General features: G+C 41.2%; 1 protein-coding gene across 1 annotated transcript in view; it reads left to right on the top strand.

Moving 5' to 3' along the window:
• The window catches only part of Grid1 (glutamate ionotropic receptor delta type subunit 1), a 695,729-nt gene that overhangs the window by 639,315 nt on the left and 32,955 nt on the right, over positions 1–23,459 (top strand). The window contains exon 13 of the mRNA XM_076834762.1: positions 12,107–12,302. Within this exon, the coding sequence (XP_076690877.1) occupies positions 12,107–12,302 (196 nt within the window). The remainder of the gene's footprint in view (positions 1–12,106; positions 12,303–23,459) is intronic.

Raw genomic sequence — 23,459 nt, 5'->3', positions numbered from 1 at the left:
TTTATGGGTAATTGTTGTCTCTCTATCCTGTCCTTAATGCTTCTTAGTTATTTACCGTTTTTGCTCCTCCTAGTAAAATATAAGTAGTTCCCAATATGTTTCACTCTCTTACACACATCCATGATCAGAAGAAAATATTGCTACCTTTGCCCAGAACCTCTTCAATCCTCTCCTCTATGTGTCAATTTTCTCTTTAAGTCTTGGCTTCACTTTTCCTGCTCCCTCCTTGGCCTCACCTTTCCCACTAACCTCCTCTTTGCCCCACCCTCCATTGCTTCACGCATCAAGCTGGGATAGGCTCCAGATCCTGTTGCCATGTTTCTGTGGTTAATTCTATCGGTGCATTTTGCATGAGACTATTAATCATTGGTGTGCTTGTTAATCCTCCCCACCTGGCAGTGGGTTACTTACCATCTCCATTGGGTGATGCTGAAGTGTATTGGTTTTTGTATTGAGCAGCCCTGATAGTGAAGACAGTTCCTTGGCTCGTTCCTTCTGTAACCTCCTATCAATTCCTTGATCCCCGAACCTTTGTTTCTTCATCCATAAAAGGAGGGGTGGGGGATAATAACTTTACAAGAGGATTATTGCTAGGTTAAATAAGGTAACACAAATGAAGCATTAGCAGAGTGTGGGAGTTACTATTATTGTGTCTTTCTTCTAGCTCAATATGCTTATCAAGTGACTGCTGGGGAAGCAGACATAGTAGAGGGACTCAGACATCTCCAAAGAAGAAGAGGGAAGAAAGACTGGTTAAAAAAAAAAAAAAACAACTAGGCAAGGAGACAAGAGAGTTGGGTTGTTGCTCTGGAGTGGAGGGGGAGTCAGGCTGCCAGGAGCGAGGGCAGGCACCTTCACAACCTCCCAGAAGGTTGCTATTCTGATTTGCATTTCAGTCACATTTATGACAGTCTCATAATGGATTAAGAGCCCCAGCACTGATATATTAAAGGTTAATGGTGCATCCTGCTTTTGTATTGATTTGTGGCAGCAAATATTTGCGGATGTTGAGACCTGGGAGCCAGCCATACTCTTGGAATGGAGATGCTGCCTGATGGCAGGGCTGCTTCTGCAGGGTTTCCACAGAGTGTTAGGGACCCAGTTCCCAGGGGAGCAGCTGTGTCCCCAGGGGAATTCTCTCAGCCAGTGTACGTGGATTTCCATTAGATATATGAAGAAGCTAGATCTTGAAGTACCAACACCCTGAGGATGAACCTTGCAGGCCTGACTCCCAGGCTCCTTAGTGATCTGTTCCAGGGGTGGCTGTGACCTGCAGAGTCTGTGCTGGCCTCCTGGTCCAGGGCCAAAGCTCTTCAATTCAAGCATTTCAAGTCATTGCTATTCCTGCTTCTCTGCAGATGACCTATCAAACTATGATCCTGAAATGAGACTGGTTGACTCAAGATGAAGACTTTTCCAACAGAACTTCCAGCTTAGATGTTTTGAAGGCAACTTTTAGCCTAATTCATATATTCAATATGATTCTTATATATAACCCATGTTCGTTGCAGAGTCTACCATGTGCCAGACCCTGTTGTGGGTAGGAGGCAAATTATCCCAATTTGGCTGGTATTTTGTTGGTTTTGGTACTAAAATTCCTCCACCTCAGGAAATTCCTCAGTCCTAAATAAACTTGGATAGTTGACCACCCAAGGTATAAGTGCTGGTGACACAGCAATAAAGTAGACGAGTCACGTTCTAAGGGGGAACATTGACTTTAAGCAGCCATCCATGTCAGGCTTTGATATGTTTCTTTATTTTTTTTTATCATGTGGTTTAAGGAGAGTGTGTTTTATGTAGGGTTGTCAGCCAAGGGCTCCTGGAGAAGGTGACATTTGATCAGAGACTCAAGACACAGAGAAAGTGGGCCAATTAGAGATGTGAGGGAAGAGTATACTAGACTGAGGATAAAATACAATGACAGAAACCCCAAGGTAGGAGGACAAGCAGGCAGATGTGGTAAGATCAGAGGTATTGAGTCCTGATCATGTGGAAATTCCAGGCCACAAGAGGATTTTGTATGTTTATCTGAGAGATAAAAAAAAAATGTATGTTTATCTGGAGGGTTTTGAACAATGTGGTGATATGATCTGGTATGTATTTTTAAAAGAAAGCTTTCCTTTCTTCCAGAGAAGAGACTATAGGAGTTAAAGGTGGAAGCAGACTATTCAAGAGATGACCTTAATATCCTGGTGTGATGCAGAATGGCTCATGGTGAAGGAGATGAAAAGAGATTAGATTCTGAATTTCTCTTGACAGTAGAAGAGACTGGATATGCTGAAACTGTACAAGAGATATGTAATAAAGAGAGAAGTTGGTAGTTATTCTAAGACGTTTGGCCTCAGCATTTCAAATAGAGCTACTTTGAGAGAACTAGAGGAAGAGGGGGTTTGTTGCTGGGTTTGGGCGTTTGCAATTTAAGTACTTGAGTTAAGTACAGGACCATCCAAATAAAGTTGTCAGGGGCAGTTGCCTGGAGTTAGTGGGGTGGGTCAGGGCTGGAGGGGTACATTTGGAATCACTAATGTAGAGCTATATCTCCAGCCAATAGATTTGATGAGACCATGGCAAAAGCACTGTCCCCAGAGAAGAAAAAGAACCTGACTCCTGAGCTCTGGAACCCTCCAAGATCCAGAGTCTATGAAAAGGGAGAACTAGGGAAGAAGATGGATATGGAGGTGACTGCAAGATGGGAGAAGAGATACTAGAATGACAGCTTAGAAACCAAAGGAAAGAGGGTTTCAGGAGGGACAGAGTGATGTTTCCACCAAATGCTGCAGGTGGGAGTTAGAGTGAGGACTGGGAACTGGCTGCAGAATTTGGGAGACCATTAATGACCTTCACAAAAGCAGCTTCCATTCAGTGGTGGGATGAAAACTTGAGTAAGACAGGATGGTGAGAAATGAGAAGAGGGTAATGGAGATGGTAATTGTAGAAAACTCTCCAGAGAGCAGGAGGGGTGGCTGGAGGAGGATGCAATATCAAAGAAGGATTTTTTTTTTTTAAGGTAGAAGATGTATGTGTTTTCAAGCTGATGGAAATGATCCGTAAAGAGAAGCAGTTTTATGATGGAGGAGATAGAGGTGACAACGGCAAGAGCAATGTACTTTGAGAAGGCAGGAAAGTCTGGGATCTAGGAGAGAACAGAAGCAGAGATAAATAGGAGCAAGGGCAGAGCCACCAGTTTAAAAGGAGGTCAGGCTTGTATTTGGTGGTTTTAGAAAAGAGAGTTATTTAGGAAAGCAAAGTTCTTTACTGATGGCTTCTACCTTCTTAGGAAATAATAAGCAGAGTCATTTTCTAAGCGTCATCCAGGAGAGTGGGAGAATGAATTGCACAGGGAAATTTACAAGATTGCCAGGCAATATCAAGGGTCTACTGGATGTTAGGAGTTAGTGATTCTAAGGTTAGACCAATCATCATGCTGGTCTCCAGCCTGGATTCACCTTCACCATATTCAGCCTTTTAGCTATAAACACAGAGTTAGTTTAAATTAGATTTGATTATTCTAGAAAACATGAACTCAGCACTGCTATCTATCAGCCCACATGTAGGGTGAGGGGATCCAGAGATGAACACAGTCCATGGCCCAAGGCAGCTCACAGTTGAGTCAGGGAGGTAACGTGGGATATAAGAGGGTAAACATCAACATGGGGCTCAGCCCAGAAAGCACTGAGGACTATAGACCCAGTAGGTGTGGACTCACTCTTTTGAGAGGACATGACAACTGAGCCGATTCCTCTCATACATTGTTCCTGAAAGAAGACTCAGGCTTGAGAGAGCAGGAGATCCTCTGGGAGGACACCCCATGAGCAGGGTAGCTGTGAAGAGGCTGAGGAGGCAGAAGCTGAGGTGCAGAAGGCTTCCAGACAGAGTCTGTCATTGCCAAGGACATTAGAGACCCCCAGATTCAACTTACTGTCGAATATGGACCATGTGTGAGGACCTGACTCAGTTACCTGACCTCACCAAGGTGTTCATTACTGAGCCCTGGTCACTTCCATGTCTGGGACAAGTTTGGCAAATAAGAAACATGTGATGCATGTGCCCACCTTTCTGGGACTCACACAGGGCCACTCTTGTTTGCTTTGGGGTCAGGACTGAATCCAGGCAGAAGAAGCAGAAGTGAGGTAAAGTCCAGGAGCCTGGCCTGGGACTCTCAGCCCTGTCTCTCTGGGTCCCCCTTGGTCCTTTTGTCTGGCTCTAGGGATTGAAAATGGAACTCTCCAGTCCTAGTAGAGTTTATTTTATGGCTGGATGACATTTGATGGGCTGGGAAGAGCAGAGGCTTCCTTCCTCCAGATGCATCAGGAGCAACTCTCTAGCCATCAGAAAAGCCGGCGGCCACAAAGGACAGGAGAGCACAGAATTATGTTCCAAGGCCCGAACTGATGGTTGGGCATCAGAGGGATTTTAAAAATTATTCAAGAAACACAATAGAATGAATCTGACATAAATTTCCAATATACATATATGAATACACTACAGTGAATCCTGCTATCATGAACTTCCATAAGAATGGGGTCCTAATTAGAATACAATATATTCCATGCTTGTATAATTATATCAGAATGAATTCTACTATCATGTATAACTGAAAAGAACCAATTTTATGTACCATAAACATATATAATTTCTTTAATTTTTTTTTTTTGGTTGTAGATGGATGAAATACTTTTATTTATTTTTTTATGTGATGCTGAGAGCGAACCTGTTGCCTCTCACGTGGTAGGCAAGAGCGCTACCACTGAGCTACAACCCCAGCCCCATATACAATTTTTTAAATTTAAAAACATAATAAACAATTTAAAATAAAAAAATTATTCGGATCACATTTTTATTTATAGCATGATAAAAATGGTAATTTTACAGAAATACATTTATAAGAAGTGACAGTCAACTGTCCTCTGCTTTATTCCTCCTGTTTTTTTTTAATATTTATCTACATCTATTAATGGTTGTATTTTATCAGAATGAAAATGGATACTATGTATAAATGTCTAGAGGTGTTTTTATTTTATCTTAGTGATTTATTTAGAGCATGTTTTAATTCTAGTGGTACAATAGTCTTCCATTACTTGAGAAACATACAGACCAAAACTTCTGGTGAAGGCCAGCAACCAAGGATAGGACCCCAAATTCTATATGCTGCTTTTCCTATACATGCACACCTACAATAAAGTTTAGTTTATAAATTAGGCACAATAAAATATTAAAAAGAATAACTAATGAGAGCATAATTATAATAATAGTAAGAAGTTATTACAATTATTAAATAGTAATTGCAAATTAAATAGCTATTACTATTATTAAGTCTAAAGGAAATATACTTGGAAGGAAAACTGTGGTGGGAAGTTGGAAGAGGGAGGAAGTACCCAGTAGCTGGGCCTCTGAGGCGGCATTCGCACTCAGGTTTGAAGAAGGGCTTTGTGGTCTAGGAAAGCATGTGTTTTCCTGTCATGGGCCACTTGGCTTTCATCCTGGTGGGTCAGTAAGTGTCCTCATGCAGGGTTACTGAGTCAGTTTTTCCCAATTGGGATTTGGATCTGCAGTTACTCGCTGGCTCCTCAGAATCGCACCCTGACTAGGCTTTGGATACAGGGAGCCTGTGTGTACCCCACCACAGGCTTACTCAGGGCTTTCCAGAACGCGAAGAGGAAGGTTGCAGAGTAGGAGAAACTGATTTGTGAGCTTCACTTCCTCTGTTCCTAGGCAGGATGACTTCTGCAGGGCTCTCTGTGGGTTGGCTCTTCTTGGCTCCTCTCTGACTGGTGCAAGAAAACACACACCCTAGGAGTCAACTCCTATAGCTAGAATACATGTCCTGGCTTCTCTGCCCTGTCACTCACTCCATTTTTTTTTTTCTGTAACCCTTGCTCTGCTCTGTTCATCTTCCTGCTACTTTTCCTCCCTTGATACATAACATCAGAGGTTGCCTGACTCTGCTTCCACAGGCCACTTCAGACCTGCAGACTGTTTTCCCATTGCCTGAAAATTGCTTTTCTTCTCTAAAACATTTTAAAGTTAAAAGGGGGGGGGGCATGTGACAGAGTGCATGTATATGGCTAACAGAGCCCACCTATGTCCCTTTCCAAGAAGTTTACTCACTTGGAAACTTGGTGGGAAGCATTATTATGTTGCTTGGTTGATGGTGCTAGTCTCTCTCTACCTCCATAATCTGAGCTCTACGAGGGTGGAAAGTGTGTGTTGCCCTATTCCTAGCTCCAGGGTTGGCCCTCAGATAAACAGGTGCTCAGCAAATAGAATGATGAAAGAAGGAAGGCACGTGGAAAGCCTTGCACTGCATGGATGAAGGCTTGTAGACGAGGGAGACATGGGAGAACATGGGGGAGGAACCCTGGGGGAGAAACCCAGGAGGAGTGAAACAGTGGGCAGCGGATGCTTCATGGTGCTGGAAAATCCATGAGCAGATTGTGGAAGCCCAGCCAGTCAGGCTCAATTGCTTTGTGCAACATCATCTCTTGTAGAATCCAACATGAGACAGAAAGGAAAGACGCCTGGAATGATAGTAAACCCATCTGCTCACTGTAGTTAAGACAGCTTCAAATTATAGGGATGAACTTCCCCACCCTTCTGTGACTTTTGAGCCACTCCACTGTTTTCTTTTCTCCTTCAGAAAGAATAATAGGGCTTCAGGATTTAGATTTGTCAGGCTCATGATAGGGTATCCCCATAGTTGTTGAAATCTGTATTACATATACTGTATATTGATTCTGCTCTTGTTGCAAGTGTATTTATCTCCATTGCCAATGTAAATATTTCTGTTAACATGCAAAGATGTGTTTATAAATTCTGTATTATTGATTTTTCTCATGCTGCAAACACATTTATCTCTTTGTTAATGAAAATGTATCTAGGAAATAGTAAGATTGATTTATGGGGAAAGGTGTGGGAAGGGAGGGAGATGGGGCTGAGCTGGGGGGATCGTCCTTGGCTACAGCTGAAGGAGACCTTGTGGGACTTCTGGGAGATGCATGTACAATGGGGGGAAACTGCATCAGAGTCAAGGAATGCTTGCAGAGCCCTTCTGCCAAGATAGTCTGATGTGCTCATAGGTATCAGCTATGCTTTCAGCTAGAGGTGACCCCAAAATCAGCAATCCAGAGATAGAAGCAGCCTCTATTGGTCCCAAACCCAGTTTCAGTAGAGCATAGTTGAATGAATATTGGTCCAAAGATAAATTTGCAGGAGAGGGTAGGTTTTGCCATGGGAGGGTTCCAACATCAAATGTTATTCAAAGTGAGAGGCATAGCAAACAGTGATGGGGTAAGCCTCACATGCCAATCCAGACCCAGCTGGGCTCCCGGGGGCAATACTTTTGAAGCCATTTCTCCTGAGCAGTTTCTTTTCCGGATGTTCATTACTTTACTAAGGAGGACTCTGAAGCAGTCCCATCATTTCCCAAGAAGCAAAGGTCCTGCCTGCCAGTGGAGTTTGGATGTCTCCATGCTCAGCCTAGTTTTAGACTTCCCAAGGTCATCATGTTACTTATCCTAGGCACCTAAAGTGTGTGCTGTTAATAAGGCCACACACTATTAAATGCCAATAAGAAGCATTTGTATGTATCTTGAGAGTGAGATAGAAAAAGATGGATGGGCCTCAGCTTTCTTACTGAAGAGACAGGTGGCTCAATGGGGACATCTGATCCTAGAAAGTGAGACACGCTGCCTGCCCACACCTTCTTCCATCTAGGTGCAACCACCCCAGCCAGTATCCATAACTCTATCACATGGCCCTGATGATTCCATTTGGGCTACTTATTGGTAGTCTAACAGAGGAGCAGGCATTTATTGAACATTGACTATGTGCTGGGTACATGCCTGTGATCATTAGTGTTTGCCAACCCTGTGAGATAGGTATGAATTATGAACACCAATACCTCAGTCATAGATAACTTGCCTCAGTTAGTGGGTCTGGATCCATTAGAATCACAGACTGATGAGTGCCAGCCTCAGAGTTTCCAATTGCATAGGTTTGGGTTAGGAGTCAAGAATTTGCATGTCTCGAAAGGACCCAGGTGTTAGTGAGACTACAGATCTGAGAACCACTTGGAGAACCACTGAAATATGTCAAACAGATAAGGTTTTCAGAGTCAGGACCCTCATCCAGGTCTGCCAGTTTCCTAGACCTATTTAACTGGTAAAATTGCCAGTCTTTTTAATTGGTAAAAATTGCCCCATGATGTGTGTCCCACATGATCCGTATTTTCTCTGCACACCAGGCCTTCTCTGGTAATCTCTTCTCTTCCTGGAATGCCCTACACCTTGGTTCTCTACCTGGATGCTCCACCCATCCTTCTGGCTCAGCTTAATGCCTCCTCTTTAAGAAGGCTTCCCCTAACTCTGGCCAAGGATTAGCAGCTCCTCCTGTGTCTCTGGGAGCCCCATATGAACCTGTATTTCCATCCCACTTGTATTGTTTAATAATTTTGGTTGACTTCTCTATCATTAACCCATCTCCTGCTACAAATTCTGTAGGATGCTCACCTTTTATCCACGCTCTAGGTGCCACTGTACCTTATCTAGTAGATACTCAGGAATTATTGGGAAAATAACTGATGGAATGACTTTATTGTGTTGCAAGGTGTGCCCTACGTTTACAGAAACCCCACTTGTGATGGACAAGTTCATCTCCCTGAGGTGCGAGTGCCTGGATACTTGTTAGCAGTTGTAGCTAAGAGACAGGCTTCAGAGAAGTGCTGAATTTAGTGTGCTGTCATCACCACCTCCTCCTGGCCAAGCTTTTTTCACTTTTTCGGATGGGCATCCTATCTGGCTTCAACATCTGTCTTCTGCTGACTGCCAGCATTGGCTTGGCAACCTGGATGGCTGGCTGTCCTTGCTCTCCTTTATTCTCCCCTGAAGCATGGTTTCCTTCCAAAACCATGTACTCTGACAAGAGGAAGACTGCCCAGGGAGAGGATGGCTTTGGTGTATGATTAGTTGGATCCTCTTTTCCAACCTCCCAGATAATCTTGCATGGGTTTATTCACCCTAAAATATTATGGTAGCACCTACTGTGTGTGACTTGTGCTAGTGAGCCTGGAAACCCTTTTTTAAAGAGGGAGTGTGCATCTGTGATAGAGATGTCTCTGCACAGTTTGTGTCTATGAGAGGTGATAGATCAGGCCATGGGGTCTTGGTGGTGAGACTGGGATGAGGAAGATCAAGGTGATTTTCTGAGATGGGAACAATGAGCTGTACTGGAATGGAAAGGGAAACAGCACCATAAACATTCGGGTTGCCTGCTTGTCATCCAGAGATGCTCCCCAAGCCTCTGGCCATGGGTGCTGTTGTGAATAAATACCAAGACTAGAGAGGAAATCTCCATTTCAAATGCATGGATGAAACAGGAGTGCAGAGCTCCCTGGCACTTACGCATTCATTCCATACTCAGGGAAACTGCAGTAATTTAGAGTAGTTCAGTATTTAGACTCAACTGTGTAATTCATCCTGATGTTTCCCATTCATCAAAGCCTTGTGTTTGTTTGTATTACCTTGAGAAAAAATTTTTAAAATGTGGTAAAAAAAAAAATTTCCCCTCCTTTCATTACAGGCAAATTACGACAGAGTTACAACCCTTGGGGCCCTTCAAGCAAAGGAACATCTTGCTTCAATTAGATATAAATAATGAACAATAATTAGAAAGATTCCTTCATCGAATTTGTTATGTTTCCTTTCATCCGCAATGTATTGAAATGAATTCTGAGCTCTGTTTTTGGGTCATGTAGCAGGAACTGAAGGAATGCTATGGGATGTGCCTCCAAAACAGGAGGAAGCATTCCACTCACCGCTGGCCCTTCTCTGTGCCAGCCAGGAAGGCAGCCATCAGAGCTGCATCCAGACCACAGATGCAAAGATGGGTTGCTTCAGCTCTAGTCTTCTTAATTCTTACAATCCACTGGGTACTCAGATATATGGTACTACCTGGGAATTATTGCTTCTGGTTTCCAAGCACTGACTGAATCAGGCACTGTTCTGAGAGCTGAAGACACACCCCATTTCATCTTCCTTGGTGTAACCCTCTGTTATTTAGGGTCTGCTTCTGTTCCTAATTTTAATATTTAGAAAAATGAGGCACAGGGCGGCTGCAGTATTTGTAATGGTAGGGCTAGGAGGCAAGGCAGGTAGTTGGATTCCAGAGCCCCTGCTTGTCCTCTTTCTGGAATGCTCTCCTCTGAAATCCCAGTGATCTCATGCTACCTGAGAAGGCTCCAAGGTGTGGAGAAAGCACAGGGAGGTTAGGGATGGGGATGGCTTCCCACAGGGAAAGGCAGCAGGTATATCTTCAAGGGGATTATAGAAGAGGATAGGTGTATGATTGAGATAAAGGGATTTCAGGCAAAGGGAGTTGGATGGCCTGGTGACATAGAGGGGGAGTGGGTGGCATTTCTCATTTTAAGATGGGCTCTGGTACTGTGTGAGGGCGAAACAATTTCCAGAGATGAGACTGGAAGATGGAGGGTTGTGTAGGTCAGGCTGGGAAGATGGGTTCTTCTCTTGGGAATGGTGACTCACTGAGATGTAGGGGCAATGATGAGAGGGAGGAAGAGAGACTGAGACTTCTAGAAGAGAAACAAATAAGGAGTGATCAGATTGGAGCTTGGAGAGAACCTGGATCCCCATGGGGATTTCTGACTTTTGCAAATCTGTCTTGCATGTGACATCTTTAGCACACTGTGCTGGGTACTGCTCTTCCAGGGGTAAGTATGTACTTTGTACAAATTGGTTCTTCCTGCTCTGACTACAGACATTCTCGACTTAACAATGTTTCAACTTAGGGGTTTATAACTTTATGATGGTGTGAAAGTGATAAGTATTTGGTATAAATTGCACTTTGAATTGTGAATTTGGACCTTTTCCTGGGCTAGCGGTACATGGTATGATCCTCTCTTGGGATGATGGGCAGCAGCAGGCACTGCAGCTCCCATTCAGCCATGTGATCATGAGGGGAATCAGGGCTCTCTTGCCAGGGATTTTTTTTTTTTTTTTGGTTACAGATATTCAATAAATTGCATGAGATGTTCAATGCTTTATTCTAAAATAAGCTTTGTGTTAGACAATTTTGCTCAACTACAGGCTAATGTAAGTCTTCTGAGGGTGTTTAAGTAGGCTAAGCTAAGCCGGGAGGGTAGGTATTAAACACATTTTAAATTTAATGACATATTCAAATTAAGATGGGTTTATTGGGACAGGACCCCCATCTTAACTTGAGGTGAATCTACATTTCTACTTCCAGCAAGAAGTCTCCTCTTCCATCCCCAGCTCAGATGTCTGTTCTCAGGTGGGGGGTCTTCCTGATACTCTGTGCTCCTCCAGTCTGCACCTAACACAAGGACCACCTCTCTTCCACCTACCACAGGCCCTCAGAAGTGCTTTGTTTAATCTTCACCATCTTTTCAATAATGCCGACATTTGAAAATCATAAGATGTCATGTAAAAATCCAGTTTTCTTTATATTTTGGAAAAACATATTGGTGGAGGTTGGTGATCAAAGTCAATAACTGGCTGGAACCCCAGCCCATCTGCAAGCTTTGGAAGGGATGCTTTTTAATTGACCCAGCCTCATAGTATGTATCTGCCTCACACTAGCACCAAGTGTCAAGGACTAGTCATCGTTAGTCATTGTCATTGTTATGATCATCATGTCTTTCTGACATGGTTCTTTCCTGCCACAGCCTCTGTGGGCACTCAATTTCGAGACTTTCAGTAATTAATGTCTTGTGTTGCCCTGACTCTTATGCTGTGATGATTTGTCTAGACACCTGTTTCTATAGTTGGACTCTGAGCTTCTTGAGAGCAGGAATCATGTCTACCTATTTTATTACTCAAGCTCAGCACAGGACCTGGCTTTATATGATACTACTGAGTTAATCAGCACAAAGGAAACATACCTATGATAGATGGAAGCCGGGCAAGTCCTGCTCTAGGCTGAGGGACTTGTGCTGTTGGACGTTGGGTGGAGGAATGAGGACTGTGGGACATGGTGGGGCTTAGAGTTCAAGAGGGCTTTACAGCCCATTTATATCCCTGCGGTGTGCAGTGTGCAGCATGGACCCATGCTTTGCTGCCTTTCTACATTTCAGGACATTCCAGGACCTGTCCAAACAAGTGGAGATGTCATATGGCACCGTCCGGGATTCTGCTGTCTATGAGTACTTCCGAGCCAAGGGCACCAACCCCCTGGAACAGGACAGCACATTTGCTGAGCTCTGGAGGACCATCAGCAAGAATGGAGGGGCTGACAACTGTGTGTCCAATCCCTCAGAAGGCATCAGGAAGGTAGGCAGGAGTTGGTGCCTGGGCATATGTGCTGGGATGGGATATGGTGTGGCTATCTCTGAAGCCAGACGTAACTTCCTAGAGGCCTTTGGATAGCACTGTTATCTACAAGTCAATCCACCATCATATTCTCTAGGTAGATGTCTGTTCTTGGCTGTAGAAGCAGAGGGGCTGCTCAGTAGGAACCTTCTGAGTTGCTAAGGGATGCTGGTCAGAGGGGAGTAGGCATTTTACCCACAGCCCTGGACCTCTCTCCTCATGGTCTTATGGGATGGTAGTACACAGGTACCTGCCTATCACAGGTGAGAGCACTTGGCATGCTTGCAGAAGCAGAGTATTGAGTGAAAGGTGGAGGGAGTGAGGGGAGGAGCTGCAGGAGAGGTGGGTACACGGTGGGTCAGCCAGGGTATTGGGATAGTGAAGAACACACACAGGGGAAGGGTAGCCGAGTAGGCTGGGCTTGTCTTGACGGTTGTGCTGTCAAGAAGAGGTGTGCTTGGAGGTAGCATTAAGGACAGCAAGCCCGACATGGAGCATACGCTGGGCAGAACCTCTGGGGGACAAGTGGGAAGAAGGCAGAGACACAGAAGAAGGGTGATAAAGGTCCTCACCCTCTTCAGCAGTGTGTACACTCTGCTCCTTTATTTCAGTTGATTTCTTACAACAAACTGCATTGAACATTATTATCCCATAATACAAATGAGGATCAGAGACACAGTCAGACTTCTAGTCAGTCTCTGACTCCTAGACTCCTCGGGGTCCAAGCTGAGGTTTTGGCGCTCATCTGCCATGTGCTCCTGTGTAGACCTTGAAGGTCACTGAAGAAGAAGGAGGTAGGATGAAGGCAAGTGTCATAAGGATGATGCTGGTGGAACTCCCAACATGAGGTGGCTGAAGTCATTCATGAGGAGAACAGAAAAGATAGGAAGCCTTGGGGCGAGCACTGTAGCTACTCCCTACTCAGCTGCCTCAGTGTCACCTCTCGTTCTTACCCCAAGCTATGCTCTCCCAACCTCTGAGGAAACTTTTCTCATATACTGTCTGTCTGTATCTGTGTGTGTGTGTGTGTGTGTGTGTGTGTGTGTGTGTGTTTGTTTTGTCTGTCTGTCTGTCTGTCTCTCTCTCTCTCTCTCTCTCTCTCTCTTATGCTTCCCTCCACTCTATGTGACTATCTGACCTTATTGCTTCTAAGAACAGCTTGGGGAAAATTTGTGGGTCACCAGGACTTACTGCCCTGCTCTTTAAGATGAAAAGTGTCCTGGCAAACTGCTAGCCCCTCCTTCCCAAGAGAGCTTCAGGGCATCCAGGGTACGCGGCCTGAGGCCTGACTGGGAAGCTCATGGGTATCAGGGTAGAGTGTGGCCTCAGTTCTATGAGTTCTGGGACTGGGAACATGTTCTCAAATAGCCATTGTTTGAGGGACTTTTCCTTATTGTTTAACTGTGACACAGAATGTGTCCAGGCTTTAGAGCCTGACATATTTGAGTGTGAATCCCAATTCTATAACTCACCAACAGTGTGAATGGAACATGCTTTTCTCCCTGTCGGGGGCTTCTTAAGAGTTGAAAGAAGCCTGGGAAACTTCCTTTTGGGGGGGTCCCCTTAAAGACTTATATATATAATATATATTTTATATATTTATATATAAATATATAAAAATGTTATGATAGATTTTGAATGTTTACATTTAGCCAGAGTAATAGAATTCAGTGTACTGTAATATTCTCATGCTCACAAGATTTATTAGATCCTCTTATTCCTCAGTGCAGCACAAAAGATGGCTCTCTAGTCTAGAGCTGCAGGTTCTCCTTTCTTGAGTCTTTGTAGTTGTAGGTGACCTCATTTAGAGACAGTGAACCCAAAGTTGATTTGAGCCTTTTGCAAGTATGAGGCCTAGGCCGAATGGGCTTTGAGTTCCCTCTTCCAGCCTTCTTTATCTCATAGAAAGCCTATACACCATCCACAGAGGATCTTATGAAGATTCATTGCAACATGCTACAAGGAAAAAAACAACAACACTTCTTCGGAAAGTTAGATACTTTATCACAAGACACTTTAAAGAGGGGGAATTTACAACACATATAACCAATATTCAATTAATATCAAGAATATATCATGAACTTATAAATCAGTAAGAAAAACTCAAACAATTTAATAGAAAAATGGGCAAAAGACTTGCATAGGCCTTTCACAGAAAAGGCAATACATACGGCTGCTCATCATAGAAAGGGATGCTCCAAGTCATTAGTGATCTGCGAATGCAAATCAAGACCATAAAGATATATCATTTTACACCAATTAGACTGGCATAAAATGAGAGGTGGTGAAGAGGATGTGGAGTAACAGGTGCTTAATTGCTGGTGGGAGTGTGTTCAGTACAACCACTTTGGAAAAGAGTTTGTCATTCTCTTATAAAATAGAATATTGTGTACCTTACAGCCCAGCAATTCCAATCCTGTGTATTCACCCAAAATAAATGTCTACATGCACTCCTGGAGACAAAAAAAAAAAAAAAAAGTAGCATTGCTTATAGAGCCAAAACCCTGGAGGCGATCCAAATAACCATTAACAGGGTGAAAAATATTATATGCAATGAAATGAATGAACTACAGCTGCATTGAATAATATGGGCGAATCTTAGCAGAATAGTATTGAGCAAAAAATCATGATAGGCAATTTCATATGGGTCAACTAATATAAAATAACGTACACTATCACACCCTTTTAAAAATGCATAAAACACCCTCACATACACATCCACAGTAATGATAAAATACAATATTCACCATAGTGGTTGCTCCAGATGGGATATGCTGAGCAACAGGAAGGAAAGAAACATATTGTTGGATGTAAGTCAGAGTCAGTGTTAGGTTTAGACTAGCAGGGGTTTTATTTTTATTTTTCATTTCTCATTATGATAAGTAGTAAATGATTTATTTATACAAGAGGGACATGCCTGCACAAATGGACAAATGCCTTAAAGCAAGTGTTGTGATTAATACCATTTTGTGCATCTACCTGCTTTACCAAATAAATAAACCTAGACCAAGTCAGGCGGAGTTTGGCTTCCTGTGCACACCATCCCTTTTCTCTTTTGCAAGATCTACATGCCTGCCCTGGTTATTTGAGAAAGGTAAACATACAGCATTAAGCTCCCACCTAGAGGTTGATAAATCTGGAGTTGGGTCATCTGGAAAATGCCTCCTTCTCATCCTGCTCGCCCCTGGTTTCTTGATGTCACATCAGAAATTTGCCACCATCTGGTGATATTTAGGATCTCACTGAATTAAAAAAATGATATATTTTATACTGAATAAGTCAGTATAAAAGTAAATAATGAAGGATGCAAATAAAGGACTCCTTACCAATACCTATAGCTTCCTGATGCAGCATCTGATCTCTTTCAGTTCATAGGATGTGTTCCTTTTGCGACATAATCATTTTATATACCCTGACCTGGCTTTGAGGTCACAGATCTTTCTCTTGCATTTGAATCTTCAAGGAAAACCATGATTCCCAGCACTAGACAAATGTTAAGGTTTTTATAACTGGTGTCATAAAAGCAAGTTTATAGTATTGTCAGAAAATGAAGTGTACTGCATTTTTTTTTATTGGAAAAAGATCTTGGATGTATTCTAGAATCTTCCTTCCTCATGAGCTACTGGACTGAAATGCTTCCTCTTTCCTTTGTCTATTGAGCTGTCCCTCCCCACATCCCCAGGTAATAGAGTCAGCCATCTTATAAGTTCCTGGGCCTGAGTAAACCAGACTGGAGATGGTCATTCCCTAAGTGAGGACAATGACTTAAATCCAGAAACCAGAAAGAAAAACCCAGCCAGTGGGAAAATGGGCTTGAGCCTAATATTTCGGGTAGAAGCAGTCTCTCCAAATCTCAGAGCCTGCTTCTGTGCAGTGCAGGCATCCTGGCAAAGATGAAGAGCTACCCACCATGGAACTTCTGGAAAATTCTTTAGCTACAGAAGGACAATCGCACTTCTAATTTTCAATGGCTCTTTGGTGACTCTGTCCCTCAGTGTGTTTCTGCTTCTTTGCATAGTCTGCACTTGTGCTTTTATTTTCCTTCCACTTTCACACCAAAGTAGCAAGATATGTGCCTGGCTTTCATTTTTAAAAGCCTTTCCTTCCTTCCATGTGTCATAGCAAAGATAATTTAAGTATGTGATTTTATCTTTTGATTTCCAAATTATTAAAATTATCAATTGGGAGAAACTATGAAATGCAAATTGAGCTGGAAGTGGTTCAAATTTGTATGATAATAACTGTGTCACATGAAGTCAGACTTTAATTCTGCTGGTGGGTTTCTTTTCTTTTTTCTTTTTTTCCTGTAGCTTGATCAACTCTATCAAGTAAAACCCAGCATAACCCAATTTCTGTGCAGTGCCAAGCCGACCTGGACTGCCAATTGATTAAGCCTTTCCATAAATCAGACCTAATATTTAATAACATTGTCAACTAGAATATAGTGTTAATAGTTTAAATGTCAATCTTTACAGCTCATTGAGCTCTTTGAATAAATAGATGAGTAGCTTGTCTCAGACCCTGTGGCTAGAGATAGTATTTTTCAGAAGGAAGTAGCTTTTGAGGCCAGCAGTCTTCACAGAGGGTGGTTTTTTCCACTCAGTGAATATCGCTGAGGTCATAAAGTGTGAATGCAAATGCAGAGAGAAAACGGGCCCACAAATCTTATTTATTTCCACCACCGATCTAACGCTTGCCCTCGCACCACCTCTCCTCACCAGCATTTGTTCCCAACCTCTTCCTTTCTGCTCCATGAGGAAGGCTGCTTCCATTGCCCACACTCGCTGCTGAGTGTCAGGGACAGTGTTTGTGGCAGGAACAGTGGTCCTGGAAGGACTGCAGCCTTCCAAGGAAAGATCAGGAACTTCAGTTCCCCATAGCACCCCCCATTTGAAAGGAGTGTGCGTGGAGGGTGGCCTTGTGTTAGGCAGCACCTGGAGTGGCATTTGAGAGTTCCTACTGAGAAGGGGAGAGCACTTCTTTGTGTTTGGGGGAGTTCTTGATTCAAAGATCAGGAAGGTTTGCCCCAGATAATGGGAAGGGTACATTCTGACCCCTTAGCAGCTTTCTGCAGTGGAGACAACAGCAGTGCTCGGTGGCAGTGTGTCTCAAGACCCAAGTTTGGATCTTTCTCTGCTTCCAAATCAATGTGGTTTGGGGATTCCATAGCCTCTTTCCTTCCCAGCCACTCATGTCAAGTGGTCTTTTGTTTCTATACCTTTGGTACCTGCTTAAAAGCACTGTTTCCATTTTACAGATTGGATGGTCTCTTCTATTTATTGATTCATTTATTTATTCACATATTCATCCATTCAAGAAATATAGTTTCAGTCGTTTTTTGCCTAAGTTAGGAAATGTGAGTTTAAATTTCACATTCAACCTGATTTGATCTATGGCTTTGAGCAAGTAAATTCACCTTTCTGAACCATCTGTGAGACTTCAGAAAAGCCTGCCCAGTTTAGATATGAGTTTACTAATGCATAATTCGAAAGCATCCAGTGTGGATTGCAGCCTAAGGTATGCATTCAGTAGATATCAGCACACTGTCTTAGCATCTACCATATGTTCATAAAATAAGATTAAAGGAAACAAATGGCATTTAGTGTTTTCATTCAATATTGTTGACATACAGTAAGAAGCACACATTTAACGTTTGCATCTCATGAGTTTAGATAGTTACATACAATTGTATAATCACTCCCAAAATAAGGTATGGAACTTTTGAAATTTCCTTCTCTCTTTCTAGACACCCAACCCTGAGGCAAGCACAGATGTCCAGACACACAGATTAAGTTTACCCATTCTTGTTGTTCACATAAATGGAGTATATAGAATAGATGTGTCTGTGTTTGGTTTGTTTCACTCAACAAAATGTCTATGGCATTTACCCATGAAGTTGTGGATATCAATATTATACTATGTTTTTCCTTTACTTTTTTCCTTGAGTAATATTCCATTTTAAGAATAAATCTCTAGAAAGAGTCTACCCCAAAATACAAAGGACTGGGAATATAATTTAGTGGTAAAGCACTCCTGGGCTCAATCCCCAATATAAAAATAAGAAAATATTAAAAAGAAAAATCTTAATTTGTTTATCTATTCTCCAATTGATGCATATTTTCATTATGAATAAGACAGTATGAATATTCTCCTACAAGTCCTGTGTAGAGATATGTTTCCATTTTTCTTTGCTAAATACAAAATGGTGGAATTCCTGGGCAGTAGGGTGGATGGCGGTAGGGTAGATGTGTCTTCAATGTGGTGTGAAAGTGCCCTTAAATGTGGTGTCAAAGTACCTCCCATGTGGTCATGCTATTTAACCCTCCAGCTTGTAATACACTGCTTATGGAACTGTAAGTCCCAGTTACTGGGCTTCCCAACCAACATTGTCATCGCCAGTCTTGGAATGCCTTAATTGTAGACAATTTTAACTTTTCGGCTAAATTATAGCCAGCTGAGTGAGTGTGAACAGATAACCTCATCATTGTTTTAATTTGGTAACTGGGGTTATTGAGAACTTCATGTACTTATTGACCATTCATATATCTTCTTTCAGAATGTAAGCTTCAGTCTAATTTTACAAATTCACCAAATCTTTTTCTTTGCTGATTTATATGAGTTTTTAATATATTCTGGATGTAAGTCCTTGATGAAATATAAGTATTGCAAATACAATTCTCAGTCTGTAATTTGACCATTTGTTTTCCTAATGGTGTCTTTTGAGAAGTAGAAATTTTTAATTTTGATAACAAACTATATATCAATTTTTCTTTTCTTTTATGGTGAATACTTTTTGTGTCCTGCCTAAAAGTTTTACCTAATCTGAGTTCTCACGTTTTTTTTCCAAAAGTTCTTACATTTAGTTTTTATGGTGGTTCTGAAATTAATATTGCATCTGGAATGAAGAATTGATCCTGTTTCACTTATTTCTATATACACGTGTGCAATTGAGCTACCATCATTTGTTTAAATTTCCTGTAGCTACTTGAAAAATAGATGAGTTAACTTGATTGGAAATCAAGGTAGATATGAACTAGTCTATTTCTGGATTCTCTACTGCTTCATTAATCTGCCTCTTGTTATGACAATACAATGCAGATCATAGTAGTTTTATAATAATTTCTTAAGTTAGGTAGTATCAGTCTTCCAACTGTGTTCTTCTTTTTCAAGATTGTTTGGGCAATTAGAGATCCTTTGCATTTCCATTTAAATTTTAGAATTGCCTTGCCACTTGCTTTAGAAAACAAACTATTGCATTTTGATAGTTATTACATTTAACATGCAGATAATTAGAGGGAAAATTAATATTTTTATAATACTGAATCTTCTGATCCAAGAACACAGTTTTTATATCCAATGAAACTTAATTGACTTCATTAATTTTTGCTGTTATTTTTATATTTTATTGATCTCAGTTTTATGTCAAAAATATTTCCCTCTATTTACTTTGGTTACAATTTGCTCTTACCTATAACATTTTAATGTTAGTGCTTAGACAATTCCTTTTTATACTTGTTTTCGTCCCTCATATAGAAATCAGAGCTATACATTTACCTCTAAGCACCATTTTAGCTCCATTCTTTGAATTTTGTATGATGTGTTTTCATTCTCAGCGCAAAATGTGAAGTCTCTAAAAATAACGATAATATATTGCACATTTCAAAAAAGCCAGAAGCAAGGATTTTCTAAGTTTTCACCATAAAGAAATGATGTTTGAGGACATAAGTATGTTTAACCTGATTTAAAAATTACACAGTGTATACATGTATCCAACATTACATGGGACACCCATTAATTTGTATAATTTTTAGATTTTTATGTATCGGTTAAAATAAATTAAAAACAAAACAGAAATATTAAACAGTTTTTTAAAAAATGAAATCTCAGACAATTTTTCTTCACGGTATCCCTATTGAGTTCTGGAGGATGACAAATGGCTACGGTTGAATGTGGCAAAGCACATGGAGTGGCTGGGGTTGTGGCTCAGTGGTAGAATGTTTGCTTAGCACATGTGAGATACTGGGTTCAATCGTAAGCACTGCATAAAATAAATAAATAAAATAAAGGTATGTGTCCACTTAAACTAAAAATTAAAAAAAAATTTAAAAAGCACATAGGGGCACAGAGCGGGAAATTATCCACCTTATGAGATTGGAGGCGTCCTTTGATGATTCCACCATGTACACACATAATCCATATGCCTATTTGTCCTTTCTGTTTTGAAGATAAAGGTATGAGCATATGAAAGGAAAGTGCTAAGCTGGAAATGAAGTATACAAAAAGATAATGGAGATAGCAGGGGTAGAAAAGACAGTTGAGTTCCACCTGGACAAAACCCAGGTGTGTTTCCACTAAATATATAGTTTGGCTTGCAGGAGAAGGAGGACAGTAATGTTTTCACTGCTTTGCAATTGTCTCCTAGGTTCTAGATGCTGTGGATAAGTAAATGTAGCGGAGCCCTCTTCACATGCTTAAACTGTGCTCCAGCCCAACTCCAAATGCACTTAAATATCCGCCAATCCATTTGCACTCTTAAAATGAAAAGCAGTTTGAGGGGAAAAAAAGTCTTTAGCCTATATGTTTATAATTTACATGTAATATGTAACCATTAAGAAAAGCTTAAAATATTTCAGAAAGTAAAAAACACTAAAATAATCAAAAGAAATCCAATTAACATCTTTTTCCCCCCTCTACCTAAATACAATTCTGGGAATTCTTTTGCATATTTATGTCTAGTCTTTTTTTAAATTTCTATGAAAGTTTTCTATAATTATGATGTCATAGAAAATATATTTTATACTTCATTTTTCTGACACTGTTGTTAAGACTTAAAAAAATCATTTAGGGGCTAACTAATATATCAAGTAAATGTAAACTAATTTACCTAAGCATTCCTTTTTTTGATTGTCATTGGGTCATTTCCAAAAATATAAATAACAGTGTAAGGAATTCAAGTACTACTTATATTTGTTTAGGTCTAATTCCTAAAACTGGAAATTTGAGACAAAAAGGATATAAATGTTTATAATTCTTGACAAAACATTACTGAGTATTGTCAAAAGCAGGGCTTTGAATGAGTTACATTCTTGTGTTTGAAATTAAAAAAAAATTTCAGATTTCAGTGTTTTGTTTTTTATCCTCCCATCAAATCCTTGTAATTCACATTTAGGAGAAACTTTTGTACCAATTGGTATTGTCTTCTTCTCTTCTCATGTCCTTCATTGTGTTTCTTTCTTTCTCTTCACATATATACATATGTATTTGTGTGTGTCTGTATTTTTGCCTCAATTTACTTTACTATTCTTAGAACTTGAGTGGAGCTAAAAATAATTTTCTTTTCCAACTTTTTTCTGTTGGCCCACATTAGGCATTGCCTTCAGAAATTGTGAAATATAAATTGGGATAAGTTTGAGGAAATTGAGTAAGATTGTGGTTCCAAGTCTACCACTCTTCAATGTGGAGTGATGCACACAAAACTTTGAGTGACATATTTCTGCAGTGATTCGCTATTTGAAATATCAGGTCTTTGACCACTTATCATTCATTTATTTGTCAACTCATTTACTAGTTCTGAGCTCAGCTAATACATAAAAGTGGACTTGACTCAGTCTAAAATTGAGTTAGAATTGATGTCAGGTCAAGGAGAAGATGAAGGCTGATTAGGGGCTGGGTATTATCCTTTCTTTACTTGCTTTACCAAGGGTTTTCTTTTCCTCCTCTGGGGACTTGTGTCCATGTCTGGACAACCGGGGAGTTTAATTTAATTGTAACGGGCTACTTTAGAGAGGCCAGGGATGGATCAGATGTGGGTTAAGTTTCTCCCACTCATTAGGTCAACTGCAATTGCTCATTGATGAGGAAACTGAGGTCCCAAGAGGGCAAGGACTTGCTAGCAATTGAGCCCGAGTCAGTACCAGACCCGAGATTTGAACTTGGGACGTTTCCTATACCAGCACCCTTATCCTTATCCTTTGAATCTATAGAAATGAAGAAGTGGTGTGGTCAGAGTGCAGCCTAAGCTGTGCCTGACAGCCACTCACACATACTCTAGTTGCAGGACCCTGAGAGGTATCTCCTTACCTTTGTGCTCACAGTTTGTAGCATCACCTTATTTGGTCTGTCAAGCTGGTTGCTGGCAATTCCAAAGCCTTGTAGGAAATACTCACTTCCCCTGAGTCTTCCTGGACTTCCCTGCTGTTCATCCCAGAGCACAGTATCACTAGATGTCATCTCAGTGCCCTGCTCTGTCTGTCACAGTCCGGTTAGACTCAGAGCTTCTATGGGGTGGAAGCTGCCTTTTATTTATTTGTCTGTCCCCAGGCATGACCTTGGGCAGGGGATGGCATGGGGATAGAGTACATGGGCAATCAAAACCTCTTATCCTTTAACAGAAGTCAAACAAAATAAATGTTTAACAAATAAGGAATGAAAGTGAGTGGGATATGATCCATGAGCCTCTATCTAAAAGTAAATGAGCAGGATTGCTGGGGTCCATTTGCAAGGACAGCAAGAGGGGTGAGAAAGGGTGGAGAGGACAGGAGAACTCTGTCCTGGGCCCTGGGGGACTTTGTCCATCTCTCTGGAGCTTACCATACAATTGACTAAGTTGGCCCATGAATAACCCCTTACTGCTTAATTCTGTTTGATGGTGATTGGTTTGGGATAATACAGTCCAAAGATCAAGGAAAGCCCCCTCTGAGCCTCCCTTATTAAATTACTTCTCTTTGGGTTTTGAGTATTGCCAAGCAAATCTCGTTATGAATTCTTCAATTACTTTCTTCTGCGATTTTCATAATTTGGTAGGGTAAGCTCTGGACTCAAACCAATATCCGTGCCATCGTGCTAACTTTCATTATTTTCAAGCTCCTCATTAGAGAGAGTGGGAGGATGTTGACTCCCCCTAACTCTGATTTTATTTTGTCAGATTTCCTCTGCCCTGTAATTTGCTTTGTACCCAGGTCTGATATGCTTCACCTTAGCTCTGGCTATAAATGTGGGCTGATTCCAATCTATTTGTTCCACTGAATATTATTGCTTTGAATTTTACAACTGAAGTTTTTACATTTTGAGGGGAATTGTTTTGTTATTTGATTACATTAAAACCAAGAAGCGATTGCT

This window comes from Callospermophilus lateralis, chromosome 15 (genome assembly GCF_048772815.1).
Source record: "Callospermophilus lateralis isolate mCalLat2 chromosome 15, mCalLat2.hap1, whole genome shotgun sequence".
Lineage (NCBI taxonomy): Eukaryota > Metazoa > Chordata > Mammalia > Rodentia > Sciuridae > Callospermophilus > Callospermophilus lateralis.
The sequence above is the reverse complement of the archived record's forward strand: the minus strand, read 5'-3'. Positions and strand labels throughout refer to the sequence as shown.